This window comes from Harpia harpyja, chromosome 11 (genome assembly GCF_026419915.1).
Source record: "Harpia harpyja isolate bHarHar1 chromosome 11, bHarHar1 primary haplotype, whole genome shotgun sequence".
Taxonomy (NCBI): domain Eukaryota; kingdom Metazoa; phylum Chordata; class Aves; order Accipitriformes; family Accipitridae; genus Harpia; species Harpia harpyja.
Window position 1 is genome coordinate 37,441,881 of NC_068950.1, and position 13,714 is coordinate 37,455,594.

At 39.0% G+C, this 13,714-nt stretch overlaps 1 protein-coding gene across 8 annotated transcripts in view; it reads right to left on the minus strand.

Annotated features, from left to right (window-relative positions):
• LOC128147873 (BEN domain-containing protein 5) overlaps positions 1–13,714 on the minus strand; it is a 980,343-nt gene that overhangs the window by 354,077 nt on the left and 612,552 nt on the right. For 6 of the 8 annotated variants that reach the window (XM_052801049.1, XM_052801051.1, XM_052801054.1 and 3 more), the window contains one exon: positions 10,879–11,077. The exons of the other annotated variants lie outside the window; for them this stretch is intronic. In XM_052801049.1, coding sequence (XP_052657009.1) covers positions 10,917–11,077 — 161 coding nt within the window. In that variant the 3' untranslated portion in view covers positions 10,879–10,916. Of the gene's footprint in view, positions 1–10,878; positions 11,078–13,714 lie in introns of those variants that run through there. 8 annotated transcript variants of the gene reach the window in all.

The following is a 13,714-nucleotide window of genomic DNA, read 5'->3' on the forward strand; positions in this document are numbered from 1 at the left end:
ACTATGATGTATGAATTTCTGATTTGCTAAGGTACTTGTGCTCTATTTAATACATCCTTCTCTGGTTTTCAGTGTAATAACACACCCAGTATCCATCATGTTCAAGACAGCATTCACATTTTCTACCATCATCTTTAATACAGAAAATTCATTTGTATCCTTCTACAGGCAAAATAACTCCAGATGAATTTAAGGACACAAGAAAGAGATAGGCACATAGCTTACAGCACTGGGAGACAGCTAGGGATTAGCAACAACAGGACTTTCTGTCCTGAGCTCAGACTCCACTAACCAGTGCCAAGGGATTCCTGGTTCTGCAAGGATGTAGGTCATGCCAGAGGGGACACACAAAGTCCTGCAGGAGCCTGGAGGCAATTAAAAGCGGTGATGCAGCTGAGCATCACCACAGGCAGTGGAAAGGGACTTCCCCTGAGACTGGAAATCACAGGCAAGAACCATCTATTCATCTTCCATGTCTCTGACAAGAAGGGATGACTTGTTTATAAAGCCTTTAAAATGCAATGAGTCACTTCTCAAAAGAGGTCACTGGTTATGGAAATTTTGCTGAAGCATTTAATAAAGAAAAACCACTCAAATAACAAATATGAATTCCTTTAATCATACTGTATCTGATTCTTCCAGTAATTACATTTGGGGTACCTGACAGTACAAATAGGTAATTCTCGTATGCCGGGTAGAGGCAATACTGGTCAACGAGACATCCTTCTGCTACAAAAGCTCCACTAAAGTTTATTTCCCAGACCAGCAACAAAAGATCCCCAACTTTTGCAGAACTGCCTGTATATTCCTTGTTCAAGGAGAAGAAAGTGCCATGCAGGTTCACTGAGAAGTGGGCTAGAGGAACTTCTCACAAAGTACCAGCTCGGGAGAAACCCACCCATAAGTGCATGTACCAAACTCTACAGCCTGACCAGTGCAGGCTATCCTCCAGCTGCAGACTCCCTCACTGTTAACGCCACACAAGTCACAAGAACTTGACCACCATCAACTTTTATATGAAACACATAAGGCGAGCCTTAAACGCTACAAGCTGACAGTGTAGTGGTAGATAATACACTGTGGAAGTACTGAAGATCCAAATCAAACCCAATAGAGAAAGATACCCAAATTGTGTCAGTTGTAACAAGCTCACACCCTCATCTGTGGAGCACACAAGGTTGGCAGGGCAGAGTGGCCCTCCTCTTGACTAGGAATGTTGCCCTTCTCCCCCTAGCACAGCTGGCAGAGCTGCCATAGGTAGTGGATCAAGTGGTACTTTGTGGATCCCACCACAGGTCAGATTATGATGAAACAGCAAATCCCCTACGCAAAGAGGATGAACGACTGGCAACACCTTGCACCACAAAGTTGAAATATCTCAGGTACAGGTTCTACCTGACCTCCAGAACAGGAGATCAGATCAGTCACGTAAGCAGGGAGACCATGAGAGCAACTTCTGCACCACCCATAACCCTGCAAAACATCACCAAGGCCTTGCTCAGAGTGTTTAATAATACTGCAGCACCGGGGTGGGATCATAAGAGAATCAACTGGTTTCTGCCCTCGGTATTACAACATGCACTTGAACTGCTCTGATCTTACCCCTCCCATAATTAAGCTTCTAGTTTGTTAAAACCTACACAGCCCCTCCCAAATCACATGGAAAAGGGCCACCTTCGGTCACCCCCAGAGAGGGAGGAAGCCCGGATTAGACAGAACATTACAAGCGTTTTTTTCTTGAGCTCATCAGATGAGGGTCATTTTAACTGAACCAGCTCAACGATGCTGTCCTGTCCATTCTTTGTAAATGAAACCTGGACGAACCAGCATGTGAGCTTTAAATTGGCAGAAGTGTTAATTTCAAGTCAATAGCAAATACAAAATTATCAATAGGCATTTAAGAGTGAAACATTAATTACTTTTCAAAAGGTGCAGTTTGCCTGATGCCTTTACAAAAGGAAATAAGCCAATAACATTATTTCATAATATTTATAAATGACTAAGTTAATTAACAAGGAATCTTCAGAGAGATGGTAAAGGAAATTTAGAAGAACCTTGTCTAACACTATTTGAAATTCTCAAAGGAAGGAAGGGACTTCTTAAAAAAAGATTAATTACAAGTCTTTTTGCTTTACCTTGATATAATTTCTGTTTACATATTTAAGCTGGTTTTGACCTTCAAAATTCTGGCAAGGAACAATTTTCATTAAACCATCTCAGTGGAGGAAGTTGGCAGTTCCTCATCTCGCCTCTGAGGTTTACTGAGAATATTAACTATTTAGCAGGCATGGTCAAAAAAATATGTGTAAGTCCTATCCAAAGTAACATTTAATTTATCAAAGTAGACACAGCAAGCATTGATGTATAGCAAGCTCTTCTCTTGTCAGGTCTGATTCCTTTATGGGGTTTGGTTGGAGGCTCCAGAATGAAATAATTCCACAGAAGATGCTGTTTCTCTCTAAGGACACCCTCCCTTCATTCTGAGCATATATAACAGTATGACAGCAGTTCCTCACCATTCTTTGGCAATGCATAGGTATCATCAACCAAGAAAACTCCGTAACTGTATTGAAGATGGTACAAAATTTAACAAGAATAAAATGACCGTGGCTTCCCTTTCTTCTAAGTTGTATTACTTCAGTGTCCTCTTTTCTGTGAAACTGCTCGCCTGTTGCTCTTTGCAGCCTGGTTTGACACCATCACCCACCTGCCTGGCTGAGCTATGAATACGTGAATAAGCAGTTTGGCAAGCAGGAAGAACGTGCTCTGTCTCGTCATTGGCACACATATAGTACCAAGTCAGAGGGGAAAGCATATTAGAGATAAATACTCATTTAAAGAACAATATTTTCATGGCAGAGCTATACTTAATAATACAGTAAAAAAGGAATTACACTGGGACATCAATTGGTCAAGAATCAATTAAATACCAGTTTTTTTCTACAGGGGCAAATTAAGTTTGCCCCACAAAATGAAATTACAGCTATCGTATATGACATTCTAACACAAAGTGATAGGCGTCCTAAAACACAATTGTATCACATTAACTAAACCAAATATGGTACTTAAGAGAATATCAAGATCTCCTCTATAGAAACTATTTCCGTAAAAGTAAAATGAATTTGGGTAGACGTAAAGGAAAAATACTACAAAAATGAGTCACAACCTAGAAAATATGTGGTAGCAGAAGACTGAAGACACCCAGTCTATCAAGATGTTCATGAGGTGGAGAAATATTGAGGCAAGATGTTGAGAAATCAAGAACCAGGAATTAGAAGTTAAGCCAGAAAAACTCACAGAGAAATAAGGCACAAGCTGAGCAGCGAGGGTGGTTATCCACTGGAATAAAGTACTAAAGAAAGAGATGGATTTAACACTTGGATGCTTTTTCAAGACTGTTTGCTTTTTTAAGCAGCGTGCTGCGGTCCAGCCAAGGTTTCTCTTCAAAGGAGCAACCGAGCAAAGCTTTCTGACATGTCTGCAGGGGACCACACCATCTCATTGAATGACCCACCAGCAGATGCGCCACAGCCTACAGTCTTTCCACCCATCTTTAGGCATGCAACTTGACAGCTAAGAACATCCTTCTCAAGAACCTTACTTAGATCACAGAATTTTGAAATAGCTCTTTCTTCCCGAGATCAACAGGTGGCTTTTTTTCATACAGTAAATGGAAGAAGGGAGTCCCAGAAGGCAATTTAAAGTCATAAATCAGTATAATCTGTCAAAGTGCCTAATACTTTCCATTGCTCATCTGATGGAAATGACAATCCAAACCTAGGCACTGCAATTAGGTGGGAAACTTCCAGGCCACGGAGCCTCTGAAAAGGCAGGGATCCTCGGTTTTGAGAAATGAACATTTTTAAGAGATACTTCTGACAGTTCTACTTACTCCATCTTACCACTTTGAGACCTTCATATACGAGTAAAATTTTCTTTGCTACAATCTATGCTTTGGCACGGCAAGGAAAAAAAAAAAAAAAAAAAAGAGAGAAAATGCTGCTATGTGAAGTCCCTGAACTGCAAAGTCTGCCTTACGGTGACAGCAGTACTACCAGATCTCCTAAGGAAATGCTCTAGCTCTGTGTCACTTATCTCCAAGAATAACAAGCAGGTATTTCACTTCAGAACCCTGCTGACAACTTGCGAGGCAGGAATTGTGAAATGCTTCTGTCTCCTTACCTTTAAGGCAAGCACAGAAGACTGCCTCCTGCTTGCAGAAGGAATAGAAATGAAAAAGGAAGACCAGGAAAAGACAGGGCTGGCTAACATCAGGAAAATTACCAACTTGTGGATTTACATGGCATGGACAGATTTGTACAGAATAACAGTACAATATATCTGTACACATAGAGCTGTGTAAGTGCAGTAGCTAGAGGTCCCTGGCTGCAGAAGAAAACGCTGATTATTCTACTTGTTAAAGGTTAAATACTTGGCACGCAAGAGTGACTGGACTTTTTTAATTAATAAAACTTCTCACTGATTGAAACCCTAAATGCCAGTCAAACTGCTTGAGATTTTGCTGTTTGGCTACTGACTTCATCTAAATTGCACGTATGAATTCTCTGTGGGAAGGTGAAAAGGCCTATGTGACCCCTTCACAACCTGTTCCCAGGCTTCCTGTACCAGCAGACAGAGGGTCCTCTCCCACGTTTGGCTGCTGCTGAGTGGAGCTCAGCTACTTTTTAAGTTTAGGAAAGCCACAGAGTGGAAGTTGCACATATTTACCAATGTGGCAGTAAACAGCCTTTGTTGGATGAGTTGCCTTTAGGGGACTACACCTAAAGACAAGACAACCCTCTAGGTTGTCCTACCCTATCCTAACAAGGAGGGGGGTTCCTTGCACTGTGCTCCAAAGCAGAGGTGATGCTACGACATCACCTTCACCCCTGCTTAGCCCCAAATTCTACATCCTCAATTGCTTATTCCTGAAAAGACGCACACTGAAATGCAGAACTTACAGTGTACGTTTGCCCTGGAAGGACAAAAGTGTCCTTGCAAATGCAAAGAAACCAGAAAGTGTCAAGCATTTTAATATATAATGCAGGAAAAAAATGTAAAATCCTACTTTCAGGAGTTTTAGTTTTTCTTAATCTAAGACTCTTCAAGAAATTGAAACACAGAACATTAACTTGGAGACAGATGCTTTGCCCCATCCACCGCCAGTCCTGCTTATTTTGAGAATTATCCTCTAAAGGCACCTCTATAAATCCTGCAGAGGACTCCATATGGAAAGGGAAGACCATGGTGCATCTGGCTCACAGATGCAAAATGTCCAAATGGACTATTTTCAAGTATCAGTGGGCTAATATCCCAACTTAAACATGAAGAAAGATGTCTCCCATAAACTTCTCTGCTAATACAAGAAAAATGGAAAACACATGAAAATACTTTTTTTTTTTTTTTAACTAAAATACAATTCAGTAAGATTTACATAAACACTTGGGAAGACTTTAAAGATATATTTGAGTATGAAAGAAAGAATATGAAACTCTCCCATGTAAGCTTTTTCATTCATCTGAGTCTCATGTGGAAGGGGCTGGTACCAGTGTGATCTGGCACTATCAAGACATATTCCCTCTACTGCTGTCCCAGTACATCCTTCATATTCAGTAGGGCAAACACCAAAGGGTGTTCACAGCCAATTCTTCCGATAATCAGCCTATCCCATGAAACCGACGTCTTTCTCTACTCCAAAAGCATGAAAGCTCATGCTAACTATAAAGGATACACAAGCACCAACAAGCGTAATTTCTTATCTTATATTTCACAGGACTTCTAGCAATTGTTATACTACAATAAAAGCTAAGTCACCCCCAGCCTACCCCTCTCTTGGGTGTTCAGTAAATTTTCTGTGACTCTTTAATTTCAAATCACTAAAGACTAAAATTTAATATGAAAGTAGGTAGCTCGATGCATTAAACATATATACTAATAAAGAGTTTAGTTCCATTAAGGTTTTACTATCAATAAACAAGGAACATAAAGTTGCTATTCTGCTAAATGTGAGGGAGATAATTTCCTCTGTAGGAAGTTTTCTACTCAGAAGGCAGCACAGAAAAAAACCTCTAGGCTCAGCTTCTTCCTCTCCTCCCAGACACACTTTCACCCCTGTTCTGATCCAGACATAATGCAAATTCATCTGATGTCACAGGTGAGGTATTTTCCTCTTGATGGTAAACAAATGATGTCACAACCACAGGACTGCATTTCACTGCAGGACTGAACAAGTGGGTATCCAATGCACAGCATGAAAGTTATTGTTCAAACATAAACAGCAGAAATAATTGCAAAAGTAAAGCAAATGAACAGCCAAGTAAATTAATTGCTTTTTGAATCACTGTTCCTGTTTTCCAAGTCCAAATGATTCTCCTTTCCTATTTAGGAAGCCTGAGGGGATGAAAAAGTGTCCAAGATGGTGAAATTAAAAATTAGCTACTGAGCATGAAACATGCAATGATTGCACTTCATAACATTTTTATTGCCTCAGTGTTGTATGAATCATTTCACAGTTCCACAGTTACGATGAAAAAAATGACACCAATAAAGCCTAAGCAATCGATGTTATGACTTCATCAATCCGAGACTGAAGGCATGCACAGAATGACAAATATTTTCAAGAATACCGAGAAAACTACCACCTCGTTCTGAAGAAGCACAAGTTTCATCTTTGCATCTTTCTGAAGAGTGGTCACTCTCACACCAAAAGATGGAATATTGAAATAATCCTCAGTACAGCTCTATGTGACACAACCTTGCTTTCCCTTTCAGAAACTGGCCAAATTTGGGGTTCTGAAGAGTTACAAATGCAGCTAACGCACAGTGAGGCTACAGCCAATACAGAATGTTCCCAAGTCAGAACATTCTCACTCCTTTGAGATTTTGCATCAAGATAGTATTATTTTAACAATGACCTGCACTTTGCTTTATTTTTTAAAAGTCTACAGATTCTGGAAGTATGAAGTTGAATTATCTTTACAATTTCACTAAATCCAAAAAAGTTCAATTTATTGCTACTTAAAACTTCCAAGAGGACAATAATCTATGCTTAAGACAACAAAGCAGCATCGTAGTAATCTATCAGATACAACATCAAAGGTACGGTGCAAAGAAGGGACCTCCCGCAGGGAGATTGTACCTTCTTTTGACAGTCATACTCAATAGCTAACCAAATACAACCTTAAATCCCTTCTACTTATAGTTCAACTTTGACATGACTAAATAAGTATTTTAGTCCGGCTGTATTATAAAAAACCCCCAAAACTCCCATCTCTATAAAGCATCATTAAATCCAAACCTGTTCTGTAACAGCAGAACCTAATTTTTTTTTTTTTTTCCCCTCTAACAAATACTAGCTTTCTTTTTTTAATTGAGTGGCTAGACATCTTGACTCAAGTATTACAATCTCTGGTAGGATTCTCTTCTTTAATATAATAGCTCATTTCCCTTATAAAATCATTAATAGAAAATAAAGCCCTTTTTGTTAACTCTAATCTTGCTTCCTTGCAAGTGTGCCAGAGGCACTTTAATATGGATCAGGTCATGAATATCACAAATTACAGCAGCAATGTGTGGCAACAAAGGATCAGATTATTACTGTAACAGCAATACCTTCTTCCTTCTTTGATAAAAAAAAGAAGTAAACAGTATCCATTGATCTCTCAGGACAAAAAGTCAGTTCCTCTTAAATCCGTGTTTTTCTGATGCTTACAAATCCAAGGTTTACAGTATGAAGTAACGGCACAGCACAAACCTGAGAATGATGAATGAGGGGTATTACAGGGTGTAGTAAAATCTACTTCATTTTATGTCAAAATTCTCTCCTGTTTCACATGATGTACAGGTATGAAGTTAACCTAAAGTAGGAAAAAGTTAGTAGGTGCTATTTTTGCATAACATTTCCTATGGTAGATTCATGGCAGATGCATTATGAACGAAGCAAAACTATGTACAGGCAGGCACAATTATGGAAGAATTAATGTACCAACAAGAGCAGTACTGGCCATAAATGCAGTATAACATAATGAAATGAAATTCGCTGCAGAAAAGCACACCCCATTAAAGTTTGCACTTTCCTTGGGTAATGCGGGAACACACGACAACTGTAGCCTATTTCCCTACTTGAAACAGTCACACTGGGAAAGACTTGTACGGTCTTCATAGGGGTTCACGGGGAGGGAAAAGACAAGAGTAATGACCAAAGAGAAGCGCAAAGATGTTATTCATACACACCTGTTATCCATTGCAGAGCCCTCCGCACATTGCCTTACAACTGCAGTGTTGCAAAACCGGCTTACTACTAGCAAAAACTTATTTCCAGAAATCCAAAGATTTCGTTCAAGTTATAATACAATAAAGAGGTATTTTAACTTTAATACGTTCCATTCCTTTCCTGTAACTCAACAAAGCTTCAGGTGACACTCACATTAAATGCCAGTTGCCTGGTCCAAAGGACACAGTCTCAGCCCCCGCCACGCGACACTTCGAAGAGAAGTGAACCTTCTGTGCCACCCAAATGCTGTTGAACTCCGCTATAAACTGTCTGCTAGACCTGGGCTGATAGAAACTCCAGGAAGAAATGAATGAAGACCTCCAAGATATCTTCCCCAAAGAAAACATTTACATTCTTCGGCATTATTCAGCACTAACATCTGATGGGACAAGTCTATCGAGGAGAAGTCTTAGAAAGATGATGCCGGTTTTGCAGAAAGACTCAGAATCTCCGATTTTGGGGGCCAGGCTGGAGTCCTAACTCTAATTAAATTCTAATCTGCTTTTCCCAGTTTTCATAAAATGCTGTCTCAAATAGGCTTATCTTCTAAGAAGTGCAGCATGATCTTCTCATTAAAGTATCTGTTACAATGAAAACACATTAGTACTAAAGCCATAAAAGACTGAGGAAATTATGGACATTTTCCCCCAAACTAGTGGATTGCTCTAGTATCACTTTAAAAAAAATTTTACATTCACAAGTCTGCTTGAAAAGTGGGAACTTGCTTTTTAAGTATTTCTTCAATGTTATCTCTATTTTGTTCTTTAATTAATAAAAGGATACATGCACTGACATTATAAACACTAATTTGCTATTTAGCATCCCAAATTAGGAAGCATAAACATTTATGCACTTCATTAAACACTACCTAAGAACACTTTGATATTAACAGGAGACAAGCTAGGCTGTTAAATTCAATTTCAGGGCACACATAAGCCACCGTAAAAAGACACTCCTCCTCTTCCCGTCCCTCGCTATGAATGCTCCCTGGCTTCATCCCATTGGCACCAGCCCTTACGAAATGAACCTTGGAAATCAGTGAGATCTGACACATCTGTGCGATCCCAACTGCTAGTTCAAGGGAAGGAATGGGAATGCAGGGACGCGAGCAGTGAAAGTGGGGCGTACCTGTTCGGCAGCACGGCATACTTAGATTGGTGCAAGTCAATCGTGAAATTGCACTTTAGAAAGCATAAACCAAATACTTATGCCCTGAATTAAGACACCATTTAAGCACGTGTGGTGTACAGGAAGAGACAACATGGTGTTTTTCTCCATTTCTTCCAAAACAGGCACTGCAGTTCTAGCAAGCCTCTTCTCCTTTCCCCTCTTTCTTCCACCCACCCCAGCCCTTTAAAGAATCCTTGTGTTGCTCCTTCGAGCATTGAAATAGGCTTAACGTTCGGGTATACCAGTGCTACAGGAAGATGATAAGAAAAAGTCTTTCAAAACTACAGGAAGCAGAATTGCAGTGGTAGAAAAGAAACAAATGCTGATACTCAGGAACAGACAGCCTGAATGGTAAATAAGCACATCTGTGTGCGTAAAATAAATGGAAGGTTAACTAAGATCACCAATATAACACATCATCAAAATTGATCAGTCCAAGCCCTAAATTATCTCTACAAACCTTATTCTCAAAATCCTTTATGAAACAAGACTTCAGGTGATCTTCTTTCATTTACAGACAGTAAGGTATAATTCAGACAACAAATTATTCCTTATAACTTTGCATTGCAAGTCTAACTTCAATGTAGAAAATGATTTTTAATTTAAATTTGTCCTAAAAGTGTCCATTGTCAAATTATGGACTCAGACAAAATGGTACTAAATTTTCTATTATACATAATCTTGCCATAGTGTGGCAATCTTTAAATCATTTGAAAATACAAACACACTAAAAATATAGTGTTTCAGGAACAGTAATATGGATATATTGAAGAGCTTTGTACCATAACGAGAAATCTGAAAAGTGCCTTGGTGCCTGAAAAAGAACTGCTTTTAGATTTATTTATTTTTTAAAATAAATTATCATGATTTTACAACTTACAGCTTTGGGTTCTTTGTTGTTTGTTTTTTTTTAAACTATGACAGCAATGGTGATCTATCTACAAGATAATAAGCCAAAAAGAAGCATTCTTTGTGTGTTTTTGACCAAATATATTGTTAGAGATCAAAACAAAGATTTATAAAAACAAACGATTAAAATTTCAGTTCAGAAAAACACTTCGTAAAATACAATAAAACCCTTTTCAATAGCAAAGTGGATTTTGTACAGTTCTTCCTTCTAAGCAGATGATTACTGCAGCCTAGATCCACTAACTCCAGTAAAACAAAATGTAGGCAAAATGGGTTGGTGTTTGCAGAATTACAACCTATATACAGAACTGCAGGTAACATACCGCAACTCATTGGAAAAACCTTTGAAAATTCAGTTTCATTGTGAGTGGACTTACAATATATCTTACATTATTTAAAAGCAGGTTACACCATAGAAAGGCTTTTGACAGAGCCGCTCAAAAAATGAATCAGTTATAGAAGGAGAGTAACACTTCAAGTCAGCTTCTCCCATCAGCAAAAATGCCACACAAATCAAAAAACAACACTTAAGTAAAACACTAAGACTTTATTAAAAATCCAAAATTTATTGCAAATTGTACTTTGCACTTTCCCTCCTTTCTTCATTTTTACATGATTTATTGATATCCATGATTTTTTCACAGATGTACTTGTTGACTTTGGAGAGTCTCTGTGCAATTTCAGTTTCATCCACAGTTTCTTGTGCTATTCTATCATACAAACATTCTGTGGAGAAAAAAAAAAAGGAAAGAGCCATTAGGATATTTTTAGAAAAGAATATAGCCCTGTGTTGGGCTAACTACTCAAGAGACAGCACTGAGTAACCACTGTGTATATTTGCTGCAAGACAGCAGAAGCTTTCATTGATTCACTGGCTATCTTGTTAAAGTTAAGATTTTTCACCAGGCTTGAATCTTTGGCATGACCAACTTCCAGTTATGCTGTGACTACATTAATAGGCTTTCTATACAGAAACAAGGCTAAATCCAACCTTTTACAGTGTCAGTCTTGCCCACCTAACTCTTGTATTTGTCCATATCTCCACAGCAGATTTAGAATCTTTTCCCAGGTGAATGGTGTCACCAGAACTGTTATTATCTACAGTTGCCTGTGAATCATTCCTACCTTCACACCTTCAAGACAGTAAGTAAATGATAATGGTTAGGAATAGCATCAGTAATCAGTAGGAGAAGACATTAACCGATTTATTTTATTTTTAAATCTGTTCAACATACATTAATGTCTGCATCTTTATCGGACGCCCTGTCCCTGGACGTATTTTGCTTTTATTAGTAGATTATTCAGGGTGAGAACCATCTTCTTGCATGTTTGCACAATACACTTTGTGAACTTAACTGGAATACAAAAAGCAAGCAATAGTAGTAACTGCAAAAGCAATGAGGGCAATGAAAGTTGAGACAATTCTGCTTCACAGAGTCTGTAGTTCGGTGCCAGAATCCTGCAGAGGTTACTGAAATTAGCGGTGGTGCAGCACACCCAACTTCTTAGTGACAGGCAGGTTTGGGGTTTTTTGTTTTCATAGCCAAAACAATGTACTTTGTTGTGTAGGCTTCCCAGATTGGTTAAACAAACTCTGTTCTGCTTTGCCTAGTAATCTATTCCAGTAGCCATTTATTGCTTCATATACAGAAAGCCACAGAGATTATCACTTAATTAACATGGTTTACAACATTTCTAATGCGTCGTATTAAAAAGTTATGAAAATTAAGTACTATGCATGCTTTGTAGTTCATTTTGAAACCTCTCAGAAGTTTTATAAAAGGTTATTTTGCATTAACAAGGTTCATAACAGTGCTCATGCATCATACTTTTTATAATTTCTTTATTACATACTACACAATAGGGATTTTTAAGAAGCTACAGCTATCAGACACATTAAGAGCTAATGCTGTCGTTCAAAAATCTATTTTAAATAAGTTAGTCTGTGCCCACAGAATGATAAGAACATCTAAAAACAATGTGCATTTTATGTGGTAAGAGGTACTGAATATGAAATAAACCAAATTAATCAGCATGCAGCCTGACAGCTGAAATGCTGATCATCAGTAAACTACGATTTGAAATATGACACCTAAAAAGAGGCACATCACTGAGAACCTGAAGAAACCCAGTGTGTTTGCTTGTACTACAACAATCTCAGGAATACTCCCAGGTTGTGGCAGATACACCTAGTCAGGTGAACTTCCAGTAAAAGACAGGCTATGTTATTAGTTTAGCCACAATGTCAAGCAAAGAATCACTTGACAGAATTCATTCATCAGCTGTGACTCTTAAAGTTAGTGTGACCCAGACAGATCCATGATCATCACAGTTTTTCCTTTTCCATCTCTTCCATTTTTATGAGGGGCTGCAGAAATAGTGCTTTAGTAATCACATAAGGATGCTGGCTTAGGGGCTCCAAAGACTGATTTGGGGTTCTGCTTCTTTGTCTTTTGGCTTTAGAGGAGCATACAGATACCCCTTCCTATTTCTGACTGGACCAAAGATTCAAGTAGACCTCAAAGACTAACACGGAGCTTTACTTCTTTCTGTGATGCCTGATCCAAATCATTGGCTATGTAAATTCTAACTTCCTCTCATTTCACCATTTGTCCACTTGCTACTCGTTTTTTTGTTTTGTTTTCTTCTCCATAACAACTTATTTGGCCACTTCCAGCTTTCCAGGAAACACTGCTGGCATGATGGGGCAAGACCTGCTAACATTGACGCAAATGCAAAGGACACAACAACGTAGAAAATCATGATTATGTGCTACCCAGTACCGCTGATACAGGAAGTTTGTCTGCTGCCACCTAAAACATTGGCCATGCAGTTTAACTGGTTCAAGAGGAGATTGTACAGTCTTGAGTCTAACAAAAAGGGAGTCAAAGACAAGGTGAAAGAAACACTGGAAAGAGGGACATGGAAAACCAGGGCGTGGAACAGTAGAATTCAAATGAGGGTTGAGGCTGGAAGCAGAAGTATGACAGAAAACACAGAAAAACGAGGAAATAGGGAGGAGCTGAATTCCTGGCAAGTGTAAAGGTATGGAAGAGAAGAGAGGGAAGAGCCGCATCTGCCTCTCACTATTTACCTGTTGGAGCATACTCCCAAACTCACTGTAGTCAAAACAAGGGGAGTTAGAAGAAAGCTATCATTTAAACGGCTCGAGCAACACAGAGTGGCCCTGAGTGAAGTAGAAGAGGTAATTCTCACAGAAGCAACCTTGCCAGCAGTGCTGAGGAACAACAGCCTCCAGCAGGGAAACCAGAAAGCTCTTTGCAATGGGCCAGTGAAAAATAACCCCTTTTTACTGCATGCTTGTAAGTATGCATCTGGATAACCAATTCTGTTTCCCATTAG